The following is a 21,540-nucleotide window of genomic DNA, read 5'->3' as shown; positions in this document are numbered from 1 at the left end:
TTGTGAAACACTGTTTAGAGTACATGCTGCAGTCATGTTTCAAGACAAGGACCTGGAAACAAATCCAGAACTCACATATGCCAGAAACCCACTGAAATGGATGGGACAGGGCCTTGCACAGTTTCCACATCTAGTTTAGGAATCCAGACTTGAGAATGCACAATATTTAAACAGATGTGTTATGGTCAGCCTCCCTCCTTATGCTGTAATAGAGAAGAGTTACCGTTTTGTGAACTTACATGAGAAAAGCATACAAAAGTGACCCTGTACTGCCGAAAGTGAAGAAACTGTCCATTGTGCTGCTGCAAATCTGGTCAATGAAGAAAGGCAGTCATCCTAAACAGAATGTTACAATTACTACAGCATATCAAAATGGAAGAAAAATGGAAGAAAAAACCCAAATACAGATATATGCTTTTCTGCTGTTTAATTAAAACCAGATTCTGTGGGAAATTTTTTGCCGTTCTGAAATTTTAAAATTAAGATTAGCACTTTTAGCTTCCTATATGACATTTGATACAGGAAACATATTATTCTGTGGCAACCTTTGTTATTAAGGGAGCCTAGGCCATTTCTGTAATTGAGCTCACACTGGCCTAAGTCTCATTCCAAACCAATCACACCTTTATTGACATAACAAAAAGAGATATACAGAGACCTGTCAACCAAACAACTATCAGATATGTCTGTTCAAAGCATAAAAAGCTAAACTAAGATCACAATAAAACCTGCTTAGAATAATTTTTAACAATTTTAGTCAAGAATTTGGGAACAGCTTTTGTGATATCAATTATATTGCCATTTAATAGGAAACGGCAATCAATCCTATTTTCTTGAATGTAGGATGGTAAGGAAAGACTATCTAACAGAACCTTCCGGAGATTAGTATACAGTTGGCAGTTCAATAAAATATGCTGGATGGAATCTGTCGAGCTTGACCCATATAGACAATGTCTCTCGCTAAAGGGGACTTGAAGAAATCTCCCATAGAGAACATTGGAGGAAAATGCATTCATCCTAGCCACCATAAAAGCTCTCTGATGTTGCAGATTATCTAGTTCAGATAAATATTTGGCCATTTTCCTGGTTGTCTGATCAAGTTCATGTGAGGCAGGAGAGCAGGTATAAAATTGGACAGGACACAGTTTATGAGATTCTAGATCTAAGATTCTCTGTTTGATAAATCTAAAATTATAAGATTCATCAGATAAAAAAAGATCGTCAATTGCAATTGTGTTTGAGCTTCGACATGATTCCATCTTGCCAAGCAACATTATAAGGGTCTCTTTTTAGATAGCTGAGCAAGCCAGCTGGTTCAGCCCTATAAAATATCCATAACCAATATTTAAAAGTTAGAGCCCAAGCTTTTGTTTCAATCAGAAATTGGCCTATTTCTGAACATATTACAAAATAAGGAACACAGTTGGGGATTCCTAAAAGTTGTCGCAGAAATGCAGCCTGGATGTTTTCTCTTTTTTGGTTCAGAGAATTAATCCACAGAAGGATACCATACAAAATTTGTGATAGTGTTTTAGCATTAAAAGCTCTGATTGCGGCAGGCAAACATTGGTTACCGTTTTATAATAAAACTGTATGAGATGAAGAACAACTAGCTATATTTATTATTCTGTCACCGTGAACTGCCCATTTGAGACTGTAATTAAAGGTTATGCCCAAATATTTAAAGCATTTGGATTGCTCAATTTCCTGCTTGCCTATATACCATTTTTGTAGTCGCCAACTTTTAGAAAAGACCACAACCTTCAATTTGGAATAGTTTATAGCAAGTGAGTTAAGCTGGCAGTAGTTGTTAAAAGCTTTCAGGTATTGCTGCAGGCCAACTCTTGTGCAGGAAAGTATAGTTGTATCATCAGCATACAATAATATTGGGACTGAGAGATCATTTAACTTAGGTGGGTGCCCATTTATGGAACTAAGATAGTGTGCCATATCATTTAAGAAAACATTAAAACGATGTGGGGGCTAACACACACCCTTGTTTAACTCCTTTACAAATTGGTATTTTTTCAGTTAGGTGTCCTATAGATGAGAATTTTACCTGGCAAGTTGTATTTGTATGTAAATTCTTTAATAGATTTAACAGACGGGGATCTATATTAAGATCCTTCAGTTTATTCCATAGTTTGTTTCTGTTCACAGAGTCGAATGCACTCTTCAGATCTATAAAAGCTACCTAGAAGTCTCATTCACTTGGTTCATTGTCCCACTAGCCTTTGCAGTCTCACTTCGTACTATATTTTTTAATAAGTGGTGCACTGTATTAGCCCTTTCACATTCCAAGAAATACTGGTGCCAAGCAAAAGTAATAACATATAAATATCAGTATGGGGTAACCCTATCTCTATCCTTGACAAGGAGACAGTCTACTGATTCTCTGACTTGACAGATAATAAACTTATTTCAAGCAAAAGTTCATTTTATTTGTATAAGCACAGCTGGATTTTGTCATGCTTGCTACTTTCTTGACACTTCCATTTGTTTAATATTGACTGTAAAAAGTATATTTATGTGGCTTTGGGTTTTGTTCAAGGCTGCTTGGCCAACACCCCACCTGTGATTCTGTGAGGTCTTGGTCAGGAATTGTCAAGATTCCCAATAATGAAGTCCTTTGTTTTATTTCAAATAGACTGATTTATTCAGGAATTCAAAGGTGCTATAAGGAACATGGTACTTGGAAATACTGAGATACCAGAGGTTACATACTTGCTAAATAGGATATCATAAACTGTTACAAAAGGCGCTTCATTTGAATCTAAGGTTCAGAGGTTAAAGCAGCAACTATCATTTTCACCACAGTATTTCACACTACACTGCAAACAGATAAGGAAGCCTGTGAATTTAGGGAGTACATCCTTGAAATACAGCAGGCCTTTTCCAGTACCATAAACATTCTTCTGCCAGATGGTGATGCCTACGTGTTCTCTAGGTTGTAAATAATGGAGACGGTTCAGAGTATTAACCTGACATTTGGCCAGCCATCTCTAAGAAAAGGACGGGGCATGACAGGAATATTCCTTGTTCTTTCTGAAGTGCACACTATATCAGGTACTGGAATTTTCTATATGCTGTTGAATACTACTTCTGTATGGATTTAAGATTCAATAAATAATTTTAGTCATCTCTCTGCCTCTCTCTTTTGGGAAGTTGGCTCTTCAGCCAGTCACCATCCACTCAAAGAAAAGAACCATGGTGGGGTAAGGGGATCTCAGGCAGTGACCTGGGTCTCAAAATTCACCAACATGTTCATTGCTTCCTTTTCATAGAATTGTCTTCTTACAATAGCTAGTTATCATCTGAGATGGGCTCAAAGTAAGGTTTAGCTATAGCTTCATCAAGTGTGCCTACCCTTCAAAGCATCAGAGTAAGATGTTAGTTATAGACCATACCTGTCGACAAGGTAAGTGACCAAATAACGGTTTATCTTCATCACTTAGCATTCGTTCTGCGGAAGAAAAAATTAATTATGGTTATAATTTGAGAGGAATTTAGCAGAAACATGGTTTTTACAATTTTCATCACATCAGCAAAAAATAAATTAGTTACCCATTGTTTGTATTGTATATGCACAACTGCCCCAGCACATTATGGGTACACGAGGATCTTCTTCATTGGGATGGACCTTTAGCCCCACTTTATATGTTGCCGTGCCAAATGTTTTCAGCATTTCTTTAATACTTTCAGAATATGGATTCCTTAGATAAATGAAAAATAGATTATTTGCAAGTTTTAAAACTTGATTTTAAAACAGCTTAATGTTGCCTAGAACCTTCATGCATTTCTAGGTCTAAGAAGCCAAATACATGAAAATCACATTTTATTCCAAACTAAAATATATCTGTATGTTCACTGTTTTAGTAGCTTATAAAATCAATACCTACTTTGGTTGGAATTCTGGTCTGAACCCTTCAGGAAGCTGCAGCTCATCCATTTTTTCTGAATTACTGCATGAGGGTTTACCTTAAAAGAAGGTCAAACACTATTATTTTAGCTGGATGTTAATAATGCTGTGCAGACTGAAGCCTAAAAGTCATCTTACCATACATAGGAAAAGCTGCAATTCAAATTCCCCAAAACAAACAAGACATGCTATCTAAAGAGCAAACAGAAAAACTGTTTTTGAACATATGAAGCTGCCTTATATTGAATCAGACCCTCAGTCCATCAAAGTCAGTACTGTCTACTCAGACTGGCAGCAGCTCTCCAGGTTCTCAAGCTGAGGTTTTTCACGCCTATGTACCTGGACCCTTTTTAGTTGGAGATGCCAGGGATTGAACCTGGGACCTTCTGCTTTCCAGGCAGATGCTCTACCACTGAGCCACCGTCTATGTGTGTATATTTAAGAATGATGACTGTAAAATTAATGTCATACTTACTGGCACCTTCCTGATCTTGAAGAATACACAATGCTTTGACTTGCTGAGATACTATTGTTAGCCACCGAGCCAGATTTTGTTGATATGAAAAATCTAACCTGGCAGGGGAAGAAAAGGTGGTCAAATTATCTGTTAACACAAAACACATTAAGCAGACTTACAAGAATTGCTATTTTGTGTAATGTATGGCTATTTTGCTCCATTTAGTTTTGTTTTTTATGGAGAGTTTGCTTGTTGTGAGATTTTTCTGTATATTGCTAGAGTGTGACAAAGAGATGGAATTCTCAAAACTGGCATCAAGTACTATACACACACACACACAAGCTTATCAATTATCTAGGTCTTTTTTGGTACTGTAACAGCATTATGTCTTATTTCTCCATCAAAGAAATACAGTTTTTAAACATCTTGTTACTGAGCCTCAGAGACAGAAATGGTAAGTGATATTATCAGCTATAATTATATGGGCCCAGCAAAGAAGTTTTTTCCTTAGGGATTTATCTAAATTTCTACTAACAAAATTGCTATTTCCTATGGCTACAGTGCAAAAACCTGCATCCAACAAAAGAAAACCCCTAATCCCCAGGACATAGTTTGTGTGTAGCACAGCAAATCTCTTAATGCAGCTCTCTGGCTTGTTAAACCGATGATCACTGATGTTTACCTGTCAATGCCAAGGTTTTGCCATGTGTGACTTTGCCAGGACAAATTCAACCAGTTAAAAACACAGACCAGCTTCAAAAATGAAGCAGCAATTGTATTTTACAACCGCTAATGGTGCCCTATTGATTTCTGACTTCAAAAATAGAACCCAAGATTCATTACACAGGAAAATTTAAAGCACACTAACCACACAAGATGCCTTTTCGTATAAAACGCTGTTACTGCTAAGCATTTTGCCTCCAATATTCTACTTATACAATCTTATCTGGCTTTGTCTTATTAGTATTTTATTTATTTTATTTATTAGAGAATCTATCTGGATGGCAGTATAATCTGGTTAAGTTTCAGAAAATACAATGTAAAAATGGCTGTTCTGAAAATTTTAAAATTTGGATTTGATTTTTGTACACCCAAAACATAATGTTCAGTTTCTCCCGCCCCCTCTTAAAAAAATCATAAAGGCAGTCTTGGCCAACTAGTCCAATGTTAAATTGCAGTGTTCTGAAATTGAGATTCATAAGATTCCCATTTAATACATTGAAAAGAGAGTTGTGAGCGGATGCAAGTGGAAAGTAGCCCTTCACTGTGGAATGTCTAAAGCAGGGGTATCTAACTCATTTGTTATGAGGGTTGGATCTGACATAAATGAGACCTTGTGGGGCTGGGCCATGTGTGTCATAAAATGTAAGGCCAGGTAGTGGAGATGTAAACTTTATAAAGGATACAGACAAACACAAAGATTTAAAAGCTTTAAATAAAACATGCTTAAAGGATTAGCACTTTTGTAATACTTTATTTAACAATCTCTGATAGGAAGCAAAAGAGAGGGAGAAAGAAGCAGATTTGCTCACGGGCCTGATAGAAGCCCTCCAGGGGCCTGATTTGGTCCCCCAGCCACATGTTTGATATCCCTGGGTCTAAAGAAAGATGGTCACCTCCTGCCCAAAGAGAGGTAAGTGAGCAAGACCCAGCCAGAGGAGAAGAGCTGAAGATTCTAGGGCAGTGTTAGAGGAAGGCTTTTTCACAAGATGTAGCCATTTTAAAAGATGGTTTTTAGTTCTTTGGAGAGTTTTTGGTACACAACCATGAAATAGCTCAAAAGTGCAGTAAATAAAATGACATCTTTCAAATTTTTCAATATCTTCTTTTTAAACATGCGAATACTTGGGAAGTTATTCCTGTGTCAAAAAATGGAAGGCCATCATCCTAACTTCTGTGTATGAAAGAGTCTTCATGGACCATAGTTTGCCCAGCCCTAATTTAAGCAATTATTTTAAAATTTGTCTTTTCCTCCATCATCTGAGAGACAATAAGAGAGGGAAAAAATTCTTTGTGATAGCTTAAAAGAAAGCTTAAGCTAAAAAACCCCTGTTCACACTTTATCATGTTTTCCATGCATTTATCTGTTACCCATCAATGTCTTGTTCCACATTAAACTCCTTCCACCCAAGCTAGCTTTCCTACAATACATTAATTATTCCTCTTTAACTAACTTCCATCTCATTCACATTTCTTCTTTCTTTACTTCTATTTCCAGCGCTCTCTGCAAAGACAACAGTTATGTTACTGCAGTTTGCTTTAAAATGTACAAGAAATAAAGTGTGATTTTTTTTGCACTATTTTTAAAAAGCCTCTCTACTTACAACTGCAAACTTGACTGTCATATATAGACTTCACACTTTTAGCATTCTATTGCATATTTCAAGTCTGGAATGTGAGTTGAAAAGACACAGGACATCCTATCTTCAGGGCACCATGAGGCAAAGCTTTTTAACTTATTCAACTTCCACTTCTATAGATTAGCCAAACCAAAGGACTCCATTATGATATCCTGGATGGTTTTTTTTAATTAAATGAGCAGGGATACAGTACTTGCAAGGAGCAACTGACCTGTTAAATAATTTTCTTGGAGGAGGAAGCAGAGGAATGACAGTGTTGCTTAAACATTCACAAAGAGGACAAAGGAATTCACCATTTTCTACATCGTAATTTGGGTGTACTCGTAATCTCTGCTGTCGTCTTTGCTCTTTGGCTTGCACAGCATCAAAGTACCTTTTGAAAAGCCACAGAAAATGCTAACTGAATACTGCAAAACTAGGTCATCAAAATTCCAATTAATACAGCTTTACTGATCTTCTGGCACATCAAAATGTATATTTACCAGCATATCAGGTACCTGTTGCATACCCAACTGCTACATACATGCACTCAGGGAAAATTGAGATAGGGCAGGATATAAATCCAAAAATTAAATTAAATATACTGCACCACACACTTAAAAAAACTAACTACTACAATGGAAAATTCTATTTCATTTAGAAATATTTTTGTATGGTTGAGACAGCAGTAATCTATCGGAATTGGCCTCCCTGCTGTGCTCTACTGGCATGTTTTCTTAGTATTTTACTACCACAATACACGTGTAGTACCATTCTGGGATTAGTTGCTAACTGTACTACAGACTGCCACTGTATGGTTAGTATTAATTTATGCTTTTACATAGATTTTAATGATGTTATAATGCTTAATACATGTTTAAATTATTGTTTATATGTGTTGTTGTGGCCCGCCCTGAGCCTGCTATGCCATGGACTGGTGGACTGGCCTGCTATGCAGCAGATAATACTTGGCAAACAAAGTGAAAGCATGCTTGAGAACATTAAATATAAAGAAATGTGTTCCAGCTTTGTAGCCTATTACCTCAATATGGAAGAAGCAGAATTTGTTTTTTACCCCACTTTTAAGGAGTCTCAATCTCCTTCCCTTCCTCTCCCCACAACAGACACCCTGTGAGGTAGGTGGGGTTGCGAGATCTCTGAGACAGCTGTGACTGGCCCAAGCTGGCTTCATGTGCAGGAATGGGGAATCAAACCCACTTCTAACCACTACAACCACACTCTAATATAAACATGGCCAGCTCAGTATTGTCCTGAAGGAATTAACACAAGTCTTATTCCCTTTACCTTATCAGAAAGAGCTTTTCTATCCCAGTTTCTTTGGTTACATCCAACTTCTGACTCCAAAGAAATTCTTATTTTGTATTTGTTGGTCTTATTAAAAGGTAGCTTGCTTCACTGCCTATAGTTGTCCTGCTTCCTACATAATCCCTCAATCTACAAATACACATTAGGAGCTCATACAGCCACCCAGGAAAGGAAATGAAAGGTCCCCTGTGCAAGCACCAGTCGTTTCCAACTCTGGGGTGACATTGCTTTCACAACGTTTTCACAGCAGACTTTTTACGGGGTGGTTTGCCATTGCCTTTCCCAGTCATTTATGCTCCCCCGCAGCAAGCTGGGTACTCATTTTACCGACCTCAGAAGGATGGAAGACTGAGTCAACCTCAAGCCATTTACCTGAAAACCCAGCTTCCACCGGGGATCGAAATCAGGTTGTGAGCAGAGCTTAGGACTGCAGTGCTGCAGCTTTAACACTCTGCGCCATGGGGCCAGACTAGGCCCCAAAAGCTGAACGTAAGAGAAAACAGCTTTCCTAGCATTTGGTGACATGGAATCCACTGAAATGCACTACATGAGTATATATACTCATAGTGCTGCCAGCTTTGAAGAATGGATCTCCATCATCTGGACATTAGTAGTAATTCCAGAAGATCTCCAGGCCCCACCTGGAGGATACAATCAAGAAGAGATTCACAGAAAACAGTTAAGTGTACAACTGCATATACAATGAACAAATTTACTAAGAAGTAAACACTTTTAATTACTTAGATATAAACATTTCAAACATTTAAGTGTAATAAATTCATCCACATTTACAAAGTGCACATTTCTATCTGCTACAACTTCTTAGTCTGTTAAAATGCTTGTGCAGTGATTTGGAATATAGTGCACAAGATTTCTCAAGAAGAAAAGTTGGAACAATAAAGGGACACCTCAATTTGTCATTCTGACTTTTCTTATTGCATTTAGATATTTACAACTTTTATATCTAAGCAATTAAAGATGTTAATATTGTTACTTCTTAGTAAATTTGTTCATGGTATATGCAATTGCACACTTAACTCTCTTCGAGGATGGCAACCCTAGCTGAATATGACTGCCTAGCCAATTACACCAGCTGACCAAAATAATCAATTCTACCTACCTAGTGTCTTAATTTTTTTTAAAAAACAAGGCAGCTAGTTACCTTTGCCAGCAGTGGGCGTGCATAATATGTCCACAGCTACCAGTATGTGTTCCGCATGACAAGTCTGGATGCATGAACAATGGATCATATTTTTCTGCATGTAAAAATATTTTTAAAATATTAAAGAGGCTTTTTGCTGCCACAAATGAATTATAACTTTTACATATAACATATTTTACAGGATTGATATTTTCAGTCAGATCAAATAAACGTTCAAATTGATTTTCACAAATGCTGATCCTTGGGGAGAAAACCTGAGCCACTAACAAGCATTATCATTTAGTGCTGAAGTGATTCTAGTTGTATATATAGGATAGTGAACTGAAAAGGCAATCTGAGAACTCAAAATTTCATGAGAATATGAAGAACATAAATCATGATTTTAACATGTAAGGCTGAGAACACAAGAAGGCAGTCTACAAACCCATCCCTTCCCCCTTCGTCTGGTGCTAAGGTAAATAAATAATGAATGCACCAAAGGAACAAAAGAATGGAAGAGGAAAGCAACCCTGAACAGACAGATAACATTTCTGGAAATGCTGAAGCCAGCTTTTTCCTTTTTTTCAAAAAACGAAATTTGAGTAAAACTGAAGTACATACATGTTTCCCAAACTTACACTTATTCAGTGACTTAACAACATAAAATACATCATTTATAATTTAGAGAGTACTACTCAGCATATGTAAGAAATTAGGAAGTATACTTGAGAGCTGCAAACTGCTGCACCCTATGTTACTGTTGCACATGTATTTTACTTTTGTCATCTGAGAAGTAGAAAACAAAGAAACAAAGTAGAAAACAGTAAATTATACTAACTTTAAAAGTTTATTTGGACAAAAATAGGCTCATATAATCCTGACAGGCTTGTATCAGCATTCTTGGGTACTAATTTAAAATTTTTAGCTTTGCAGACTATTAAATAAGTGTTTCAGACACATTATAGCACAAGCAAACAAGACAGAATTAGTCACTTTTTAACAATGAAGGTATGCTTGAAAATATGTTGAATATTGCTACAGTAAACCACAGGACTCATCCTAATGTTGTAGATTGTCTTACATTAAAACCCTCATATTGTTTTAAAAAGCATTTCAGTTTACTCAGAAAGGGAACATTTTCAATGGCTTTTCCCCGCTTCCTTCAGAGTGCCTCAATGCTTCCATTTGTTCCTCAGGTAAAAATTTTAAAAATCCTTAGGAAAAACACAGCTGTTTCTGTATTTTTCCAGGGCCTTTCCATCTCTAGTTACGTAATCTGGATAGCCATCAATCTAAGAGGATAAAACTCTGCAACTCTCTTAATCAGCTGTAGTATTAGGAGAAGAACTGAAACCATTTAATATCCCCTTGAATTATGTTTTTTTAACAAATAAAAAATTAAGAGTTACTGAGGGGCAAGGAAAGGGAAGACAGTACACTTACTTTCCTTTGCCTTTCCTACAACATGGTTCCTTTAACTGTTACTGCTCAGGGGGGGAAATGCTGGGCAGAAAGCAATGAAGGTGAAGACAGAGGGATCTTTGACTTACATATGCTACGTAGAGACCTAGTTTGAAGATTCTCTGGTTAAGGGGCCAAGGGAGTGGCAGCTGCTCCATTCCCAAAGACATAGCATGTAGAAAAAAGTATTTCTTAGATTACAGGGAAGTAAGCAGCAGTGCAGCCACGTGCCTGGTTGCCAAAAATCACTGGCCCTCTTAACCTCCTAGCTGTCTCATCACTAGTAAAGGTATACGAGCCTCAGCTATGGGCAAAGTTCCAGCAGCCTGAAACTAGGGAACATATTAGCCATAGAATAACTGGAAGGGGCTTGGTTTCACCAGACTGTGAATGAAGTTGTCTTACTTATTATTTTAGAATATAGTCTTGTGCATATGAACTCAAGAATCCTGATACCAACTACATACATCAAAATGACCAGGATCTCCACTCACCAGGATCTGGAATCACTTTATTTCTATTTTTAGACAAGACTGTTGATCTTTGAACAAATGCTGCAAGGACCATGGCTTTGTTGTCCACTTTAACTTCCTGTTCTTCTTGACACAAAATGCAGGTAACCACTTGCCTCTGCTCAGTCGCTTTAGTCTGCTCAGGGCCCAAGGCTATAAGCTTGGTATCTGAAACTGAAGGACTAGAATCAAATTATATTAGTGAGTATTTCACTGAAATGTTTTCAAAAATAAACTAAAACATTCCTTTATTATATACAGCTCTTTAAATGATATTTTTGCTGCCACAGGTCGCCTACAAACAGTTCTTAAAAGCTCTGTACTGTGTCATGCAGTGCTGAAATTAAAACCAGTACTCCAGAAAGCACTTTGATGCATTACTGCAGTCATGTTACAGAACAAAAAGACAAGCAAACTCAGGGCTCCCCAAGCTTTTTGAGCCTGTGGGCACCTCTAAAATTCTGAGACAGGGAGGTGGGGTAGATGCAACAACAACATGGCTGCTGTGGGAGATGGGGCCAACCACCAAAGGTCAGGGAGCAAGGTTATGTATAACTTCAATAGTAACTCTTCAACGTTTCAGAGAGAAGCTCCACTTAACAAGTTTCCCATAAAAGTAACACTTCAGTGTGATTCAGGTTCCAACTGACGTTGCTGAAGAGGGGTTTTACCTGCAAAGTCATATAAATGCAATCATTTCTTGTTTATATCCGCTATGTGGATGACTCAACAAATTTTCATACAGGCACCTGCCTATATAAAAATTGATTGAGCTGCTCACCAAATCAGTGAGCAGATTCTGTGTCTGTCTTTTTCAGACAAATAAGAAAGACACATCTTAGTGCCTCTTCACATTTTTCACTTTTAAAGTGGAATGATTTAAAGAATTTTAAAAAGGAAGAAATGGTAGCCTTTCAAACTTCTTTGACTTCATCTTACTTGTTATCATGCACTCTGGAGGTAGAAGTTTCAAGTTCATCTAAAGTCTGTTGGAAGAGCTCTTTGTTCTCATCAATGAAATGTCGCTGCATCTCTGACATCTGGGCCATGATCTTCTCTCTTCGCAGCCTGGCTATCTCAGCCTTCCGCTTTCTCTCCGCTTTTTCTTTATCTCGTGAACTCTGCAAAAGTTATTATGTTGCAAAGGAAAATAAACCAATTCAAATCTAATTTGTAATAATACAATTAGGCTAATAACACTTTCGTATTATTGTTTAATAATACAATAATACATGCTCTCCTGCATTATTGTACTTGTCATTGTCTCTGTGAGTAGATAAACCTCTCCAAAAGGGAACATGTTTTCATAAATATTGTGACTTCATGAAACTCTTTACTCTGGACTGTGCCTAGATAAAACTATACTACCATCTTAAATAGAAAAGGTCATTTTATTGATTCACCTGAGCCATTATCATGAGCTAGGTATTACAGTTGGCATGGACTATCACTTGGAACAGTTACATGTTGAACTCTCTCCATTCTCTTAATGTTCTTGCTTTCAGATCAGTGGTGTAATAACATATCATATGGTTTTATGTCATTAGTGGTAGCTGGCAGAAGCAGCAAAAATGTACAATGTGACATCCGGTCACAGCTAAATATGTCTAAACATTAAAGGAAGGGAGGAACTATAACATAGGGATGCCTGTTGTGTTGAACAGAATATCTAGTTCATTCACTTATACCCCACTTTTCTTGCCATGGGAACCCAAAACAGTTTACATTTTTCTCTTCTCCACTATTCTACACTCACAAAACCCTACAAGGTATGTTAGGCTGAGGTTGTGTGACCTACCCAAAGTCCCCCAAGCAAGCTTTCATAACAGAATGGGGTTTCAAACCTGTGTTTCCAACATCTTTGATCTACAGTCTAATCATTATACTATCCAAAATAAGGCAAATATATTTGTGACATGAAGAATAACCTAAAGTGATACATACCAATATTGACTGTAAAACCTTGATGTGTTTTGAGCACAGATTCTCTGAGAAAATAATTTTTATTAAAAACCAGGGCCAGTTTTCTAGGCATTTACACTCTGATTAAAGAATGAAGAGCCTTGTGCACAAGCCACTTATATTGTGTTGGGTCTTCCTCTTTTGCTGTATCAGTTGATGAACCCACTCACTTTACTTTACAATATCAGTTTAACATAATCAATGTTAGAACACTGTGAGCCAATACAGAAAAAGTGTAAGAACTTTCAGGGACAATAGTTAAGTGTGTCATTTAACTCAAGCATGTGTGTGATGTATGGCATGTGCTACATAACTCAAAATCACTACCTTTTTTCATTTTGTTATTTTTACCTCTTCCATAATATTTCCCTCAGCTTCTGATACAGGACTTGTAGAAGACCTTTCTCTTAGCTTCTTAACAGCATTAAAAGTCTAAAAAAGGAAAATCTTTATCATTATATGGTGTTTAGATGTGTTTACAAATTGTAAAACAAATTTTGGCCATAATTTCAGCCATAAAAATGTGCAAATACTGCACCACCAATTTACCTTTAATATCCATCTGAACATGTCTTTGTGTACTTCTAGATGGGGCGCATTTTGCAAAGTTTCCAGCATAGCTAAGATACTAGGAGAATTGCTAGGTGCCTCACCAGGCCCTGTTACAAACAAGAACAGAGGATGCATCTCACGATACAAAGTTCAAGCACAGACAGCTTCAAGAAAGGATTAGATAAACATATGGAGAAAAGGTCCATGAGTGGCTATTAGTCGCAAAATATAAATGGAATACTATATCTAGGGCAGTGTTGCTCTGCATTCTTGGTGCTTCGAGGGCAACAGTGGGAGGGCTTCTGAAGTTCTGGCATCCTGATGGCACCTGGATTTTGGCCACTGTGTGACACGGCGTGTTGGACTGGATGGGCCATTTGCCTGAACCAACATAGCTTTGAGGCTAAACAGAGAGAGGGCGTGGCAGCCTTTGCGGAGCTTACTCTCCATTTCCCAGCTCCCTCCCTCTTCCTTTTCCTTCTTCCAATCCGCTCCCCGCTTTGCACGCTTCTCCAACACGGCTTTGCTTATGCGCTTATTAGTGCATTTGTTTGATCCTATTTTGCTAGATTAAAACTAGTATAGCAGACCAATGCTTCAAAGAGTGTTTATTTCCCAGGATACTTGTGGTTTCTAAAAAATACCACTGTCCCAGAAATGTGGCAAGGGGCTTTAAAAACAGCAAGAACAAACTGCAGCCCCCACCTACCTACCACAATCTTTTACACAAATTTGCTACTCTGTTGCAAAGACAGACCCATCAATTCTAATACAGAGCACAGAAATGAAGGTCTGTTTCAAAAGTCCCCAAAAAAGGGCAACTGTATCTTCCGCCAGTAAGTTATAGGCAACTGTATGTCCATTGCATATGACTATCATGCATTTACTGTTAAATACATCTGTTAGAAGTATTCTTATACATAGAAGATGTTGCATAAATATGCTACAATAGTTTGTGAATCAACCTTCAGGCAAAAGTAGAAAAAATACACCGTCTGAATAAGGTGCTTTTATGTTTATGATTTGATTGTTCCTGGATGTAATATTTGATTTTTTTGCAAACTGCTTTTGATACTTACTTGGCTGAAAAGGCAATTCAGAAATGCTAACAAGCAACACACTAGGTAACTATACAAGGACTTAAAGTTTCAGTCATAGCAATAAAGACACGAATATGGAAAAGGTGAAATCTCATCAGTTGTTTTTCAGCACTCATTTAGAAGAACAGTAAAATGAAGTGCTAAAGAAGGTGCTTTACTTTATTTTAAAAAATGAGAGGCTCTGTGCTTGAGAATATGAACCTACTTGAGATCTTTTGACTGAAGGTAAATGTAACCACATTATCTTCATTAGCATTCTCTATGTTCTGTTTTTCTTCTTGTAGTGCCATTCCAATCAAGTGAAAGACCTAAGGAAAAGGGAGCAGGCTTAGAATTCATTTGTATCACAGAAGTATTTCCCACAACCACCTCCAATTTATTCTGCATCTGAAGTTTAAGGTTTAAACGCACCCTTTGAAGCATGGACTCTGACCAGGCATAGCCATTATGTTCTATTGCCCACTGCAGTATTGTCTTCATGATGCACAACATGACATCACACTGCAAAATATTGGTCAGGCTTTCAAACAGAGGGCAGAAGGAAGGAAGAACAGGAGGTGGGAGCGCTGAAACAGAAATAAAGTCATGAAATTATTGTATAGCCCCAATACAGCAACCTTCATGGCATGTAACAGAATAACTAAGAACTCACATCTCTCAAGAAGTCAAACCAATAGTTTTCATTCCTTAGGTTAAACACAAGGGGAGCTGCTTAGGTTCCATAGCCTACCAATTCAGCATGGCTAGGTTCCACTACTGCTCATTTGGTAATGTTGAAGAATTATATAACATGGGAAGGACAGATAACCTGAGAAGATTCCATTCTTTCCACTATTGGGCTAATGGAACTAATGGGAACTTGGCATGCAATCTGCTCCTCCATGCAATCTCAGTCAGCCAAACACAACTGATGCAGTCATGAGGAAGCAACTATCATACCAGTTACTTGTTCCTGCATGATATATTTTACAAAATTCATTTTGAGCATAGCCAAATTTAAAACTTCTGGGTTCTCTGACAGGATACATGGACCTGGTTTTAGGAAAAATTTACCACTTACCTCTTCTCTTTCCTTCCCAACTAAGATTATGGCCACTGGGGCACCAGACTTGCTGACACAACTGGTCAGAATAAATAATGAGAGGGTCGCAGTATTCTAAGCAGTCCAGTATACACTCCCAATACTGTGATGAAAATGCTATGTATTCAAATAATAAACAATATATAACCAATATATGTGTGTGGTCCATTAAGCCATAACAATACAAAATACAACAGTCCACAAAACACGCAGTTCAGCCAATGCAAGTCTCTTTTGATCAGAGACGTTGCCAATGTTATTTGGGAGAAGTTGAAACTACTGAACATATGTTTCTCAGGTGCCCATGGTATAAGTCAGTTTGAGACAAATATATTTTACCCTTGGCCGGATGGACTCTGACTATGTTAATTACCTGCTATCAGTTGAAAATCAGACCATTACCAAACATGTAATCAAATTCTGTACAGCTTGTTATTGTATCCAAAAATAAAAGTTTACTTAAATGTTTAAATTTTTTTAGACCACAGTTTTATATTCTATATTTTAACAGATTTGTTTATATTGGTTTTGTACAATGTATTTATTAATCTGCTGGTTTGGTGCTATAATAGACTAGACTAGACATACATGTAATAGCAATTAGGAAAAGACGCACTTTCCCAAATGCAAGTCCATAAACCTCCAAAATATATCCATATAGTAACTGGGATCACCAGCTCTATATTATGTCTCTACTGCAAAAGTCAGTAAGACCACTATTTTGACAAGCCTAATGATGTGATCTGTCAGGTCCTGACTGGTGCCTCAGTTAAAGTATACTTGAACTCCTTGGAGAATCAGGTGAGTGCAATAAACATACAGTTTTTAATGTTGCTTCTCAAGGTATGGAATGTTTGGTTTTTTGGACTTTGGCTTTGTTTTATTTTAGACTTTAGATTTGGATGCTTGATCTGGATGGCTTGAGAAGGAGGCCACAAGAACCAGGCTTAAATGTCCGAACGTCTTGTCCCATCCATTATTCTTTCTGAAGGAAAAGACCCCCACAAGTGATTTCTCTCCACTACTTTTTGTCTCACTTAAGAAAGGCTCCTTTGGACTGTGAGGTCTCTCATTGACTTTTGCAGTAGAGACATAATACAGAGCTGGTGATTTCAGTTACTATATGGATATATTTTGGAGGTGTATGAACTTGCATTTGAGAAAGTGTGTCTTTCCTAATTGCTAATGCATGTATGTATTGTTGTATTGCATGTTTTAGACACTGTTGTGTTTTGTATTGTTATGACTTAATGAACCACACATATATGTGCTATATATTGTTTATTATTTGAATACATAGCATTTTCATCACATTACTGGGAGTGTATATTGGACACAACTGGCCAAGCAGGTGGAAGAAAGCCAGCCAGCCAGGGGGCCAGCAGATACTCTTTCCCCACACTATACCACCTCTTTCCAGGATGCTGTTTCAGCAGTGTCCAAGGTATTGAGCTGTCCTGGGAAGAAGTCACAGGAAAAACATTGATTGTGCATGTTATCTTTAGGTACACCTGCCTTTCTTCTTTGGATTGAGCATTAGTCCCTTTCATTTGGAACAAATGAATAGAACCCCATATTAATATGAGGGTGTGTAAAACAAATTTTAAGCAGTGCTAACAGTAGCAACTATGGGGTATACCCGTATAAACAGCAAGATAGATACCTGTATCTTGCCGGCTTTGTCGCTTCAGTTTCCTTTGGGCTTCCTCTGCCTTAAAAGAAATTTAAAAGCTAGTTTTATTTCCCAAAGGCTCACAAGAATAAAACCAATGTTACTTCTGTATAATTAAGGGGCACTATGTACTTTACTTTTATGTTGTATTTCCTTCCATTATATACATGCAGTAATAATCCTGCTGATAAGGCTGTACCAATACTAAAAACAGCAAAAAAGTATTGTTTTTATTTCAAAGCATACCAGTTTGTTCCAGACTGGTATGTTCAGTTTACAGGATTTTAAAATATTGCTCTATAAACACAACACTGCTATCAAGTATATTAGTGCTATATTTAATGTAAGCAGTTTATCTCCCAGCATTCCTAATATTATTTTCAGAAATTTCTGATAACACCAAGAAACATGGGCATTGCAAGATGAAGTTGTTTTTCATGTGGGCTAGGTTTTCCATTCAACTGTTACATTGTATTTCTGCTTTTCATGTACATGTATATTTAGGTTTTTTAACTTTCCAACAAATCCCAAAAGATACAAGAGCATACTTAATGAAATTCCAAATTCATAAGCTGACAAGGAACAAATTTTTCAAATCAGACTTCAAAGCAATATCTGATAGGTTTGCTCCATCAATACTCAAAGTTCAGCTCCTTTCCTCTGGATCCGTCTCAAGTTCCCAATCCCCACCCTCCCAAACTCTAACATCTATCCATTTCTTCCAGGCTAATATCCCACATCTGGTTCATAGGCCATATGAGACATTTCCACTTCCAGCTCTGATCCAATCTTCCTCAGGTTTCTGCATCCTGTGCCCTTTCCTTCAGATCCATGCTTCTCAGCTTCCCTGCATGCCCACAATCCTCATTTTTCAGTCCTTCATGAGTCTAGTCTTATAACTCTTCCTGTTCCCACATCTTCTCTTTCATACACAGACTTTTCAATTCCTTCACAGAAGTCACATTGTTAGTGCTGTAGTGCTGATATTCTCAATATAAAATTCAATGTTCACATGGCGCATATAGACAGCTCTAAACACACATTATCACAAGAAGTGAGGTAGTGCAAAAAGTTTATGACTGTGTATTAATTCTGCACAGAAAACTGGGCAGTCACATAGACTGAATGCAACAAGCAATGCTCTGAAATCACTGTGTTTAACATCGAACCATGATTTCCTGAGCCATGCATGCTGGAAGGCAGAACTGTATGCAATTGAGGGTTTCCATCACAATTAATTTTTATAGGAATGATTTTTGGTAATCCTCAGGCTTCTGTTTTACCATTCCTACCCTCACCAGTTATGCATGGCTAAAAGATAAAAAAAACTTTAGAACCCCAAACCACATTTTGCAGTTTTTCCTCATGTGGTTTTTTGTGTGTGCCAATAAAACAGGATTCCAGTCCACACTTGAGGCAAAAGTAAAAATTTACAATTAATCCTTTTATCAGATTTGGACAAAACAAATTGCACATTATTGCAGATTCACTAAGCCACATGCAAGAGAGGGAGAGATGAAGCCTGAGAATTTCAGAGAATGTTCCCATAATGACTATCCATGATATGTTCTTATGTCTGAACAGAGCTGTTATCAAGGATTCAACCAGAACGGCAGTTTGGGACCAAATAAATTATTTCAGTAAATCACAAATCCTTGAATGCAAAGAAAGTTTAAGAGAACCCTATCATCATATTATTATGGTTAAATACACTTAATTCACACAGTTACCTTGGATTGCTCTGCCCTTGAAAAATGATAAAAATATAAATTGAAATCTTTAGTGCAATCTGGCTTCAACTCATATAGTCCTCTGCCTGTTAATCCTGGTTTCCTAAAAGATAAATTACAACCATTAGAATTCACACCATAATAACTGAAAAATGTTACTTTAGAAATTCAAAGTAGTAAAAATAGCAAGCCCTTTAGAGTCTCAGAACGAGGTACCTCAGACATCGCAGTCACAGGCTTATTGGTTATACTAGTAGTTCAGAAGCACCTCTTAACATCATCTACTTGGCTGGGTTACAGAAAGGGAGATAGCAAGGCAGCAGCTACTCTGATTTATGATTTAACTTATGTATGTTAAAAAAACTTAACTGTAAAGGCTATCTTTTGACATTTCTGTGTGATGTTACTAGAGATGAGAACAAACTGGTTCATGAGCCAAAATTCAGCACAAACTCAGCCTAGCTTGGAGACCCCAAAATGATACTTGGGGAAGGCATCTTCCCCATATCGTTACTGGACCTATGTCCTGTTCAGCTGTTCAAGCCATTTAAACCTGCATATAAAGTTGCCTTATACTGAACCAGATCATTGGTCCATTAAAGATCAGAACTGTCTACTCAAGACTGGCAAATGCTCTGCAGTGTCTCAGGCAGAGGTCTTTTACATCACCTTTTAACTGGAGATGCTGGGGATTGAACCTGGGGTTCTCTGCACTACGCCACTGTAATCCAAAGCATACCCTTCTTTCAGAACACAACTATAGTCTTATGTGACTGGCCACACAATGTTATTTTATACACTTTTTAAAAAGGTTGTATGAAAAAAAAATTACTTGAAACTGGCAACTGCTTCAATCACACTTTCCATTCCAGTTTCCTTGTTCTCCTGCATAATTTTAAAGGAAACAGAAAAGCATGCATTATTACAAGTGTATATTACTTGCTTCTAGTTTCCAAATACTTCTCCCCAGATCACTTACATATCCATATCAACTATACAATCTGAAGAATAACAAACATATAAGTCTGTTAGGACTATGATCTCTATTCAAATATTCAGTAAGGGTGGCTGTACTATTTGTGCTCTAATTGCACACCCCATTTTTGTTAGCTGTTCCAAGCATAATACACTGCTGTGTTTCCCCAGCTGAAATACGGCTATTGCAAAAGTCCCTCTATGTTTCTGTATGGTGTTTCTTTAGCTTTTGCATATGTCATTTCGATCTCTGTTACTCCAATAAACTTTCCAACTGTGTTTGGGATACAACAATTTCAGCATGCCTGCAGGAGGCTTAAAAATTCAAAGTAGATGACATTTCTGGAGAAATACAAGGTGATAAGGAAGGAGCGTACTGGCTGGGAAGAAGCTACATCCCATCAAGGTCTCAGTGACTGCCATTAGAAATGAATGGCCATTTCCCCAAAACACAAGCGTTACCATACTCCATCCACTCATGAAACTTATACTCAACATATGTTATAATACGCACATCTTCCGGCAAAGTTTTTACTAATTCGCTGTGAGCCATGGGTCTGATGCTCAACTGATGGATAATCTCTCGCTTTATTTCATCTGTAGCACTGATCTGACCTACTCCAAGGACAAATCTCTCTCCTGCAAAACATAAACATAATCATGGGACACTCTGAAAAATTCTTTTTATTAAACATTCTCTTATAATCTCAACTTTTAACCATCCTGTCAACAAAGCAATAAAAACAGAACTCAAACCTATCTAATTTCCAATATGTTGACTGAAATAAATGCAAACTTACCAACAATTATAATAATTAGGTTCAACATTTCTTCAATCAGTATATTATTTTGCTGAAGAACATCCTGGGGGGAAATAAGAACACCAATAATGATTTGCAAATATTTTTTCTAGTTGCTTCTATCCATTTGCTATAGTTTAAAAGGAAAACGGAACTAATTGGACTAACAAACCTTGTTGGAATTCTCAGAGCTAAATCTTTTGCCATAATCTGGAGTACTAAATATCTGGTAAAGTTCAAAACGACTCAGCATTATCATCAGGAAGTGATTTGGATCCATCATGGATGCACCTGTCTAAAGAAATTTTATATATGTTACATGGGCAGGTTGAACATAAAAGATGCATTATGCTTGTTTAAAATAAGCTGGTGAAGTTACTCTTGAAACATGGGGTATACTGGGCTATCACTTTAGAGTGTGATTTTCATCTTAATTTGTAAACATAATGTTTGTTTAAACTCAGCCTACAACACAGCCTGTTTAATTTTGTTCTCACATTAATTCTTTAGTTT

The 21,540-nt window shown here is 37.3% G+C and overlaps 1 protein-coding gene and 1 non-coding gene across 4 annotated transcripts in view; both read right to left on the bottom strand.

Moving 5' to 3' along the window:
* UBR2 (ubiquitin protein ligase E3 component n-recognin 2) overlaps positions 1-21,540 on the bottom strand; it is a 93,287-nt gene that overhangs the window by 12,449 nt on the left and 59,298 nt on the right. For 2 of the 3 annotated variants that reach the window (XM_060247400.1, XM_060247392.1), the window contains exons 19-37: positions 21,200-21,322; positions 21,028-21,091; positions 20,742-20,866; positions 20,085-20,137; positions 19,253-19,355; positions 17,514-17,562; positions 15,181-15,335; positions 14,975-15,077; positions 13,667-13,776; positions 13,469-13,549; positions 12,095-12,276; positions 11,138-11,337; positions 9,204-9,297; positions 6,948-7,109; positions 4,395-4,492; positions 3,900-3,978; positions 3,565-3,713; positions 3,408-3,463; positions 240-336 (exon numbers count right to left, since the gene is read on the bottom strand). In XM_060247400.1, the coding sequence (XP_060103383.1) occupies positions 240-336; positions 3,408-3,463; positions 3,565-3,713; positions 3,900-3,978; positions 4,395-4,492; positions 6,948-7,109; positions 9,204-9,297; positions 11,138-11,337; positions 12,095-12,276; positions 13,469-13,549; positions 13,667-13,776; positions 14,975-15,077; positions 15,181-15,335; positions 17,514-17,562; positions 19,253-19,355; positions 20,085-20,137; positions 20,742-20,866; positions 21,028-21,091; positions 21,200-21,322 (2,083 nt within the window). Of the gene's footprint in view, positions 1-239; positions 337-3,407; positions 3,464-3,564; positions 3,714-3,899; positions 3,979-4,394; positions 4,493-6,947; positions 7,110-9,203; positions 9,298-11,137; positions 11,338-12,094; positions 12,277-13,468; positions 13,550-13,666; positions 13,777-14,974; positions 15,078-15,180; positions 15,336-17,513; positions 17,563-19,252; positions 19,356-20,084; positions 20,138-20,741; positions 20,867-21,026; positions 21,092-21,199; positions 21,323-21,540 lie in introns of those variants that run through there. The other variant, XR_009555838.1, reaches the window with a different exon arrangement.
* TRNAS-GGA (transfer RNA serine (anticodon GGA)) lies at positions 4,275-4,341 on the bottom strand. Its single transcript has one exon. It is a non-coding gene; the product is annotated as a tRNA-Ser (tRNA).

This window comes from Heteronotia binoei, chromosome 1 (assembly GCF_032191835.1).
Source record: "Heteronotia binoei isolate CCM8104 ecotype False Entrance Well chromosome 1, APGP_CSIRO_Hbin_v1, whole genome shotgun sequence".
Taxonomy (NCBI): Eukaryota; Metazoa; Chordata; class Lepidosauria; order Squamata; family Gekkonidae; genus Heteronotia; species Heteronotia binoei.
Note: the sequence above shows the minus strand (reverse complement) of the source record. Positions and strands in the feature narration are given on the sequence as shown.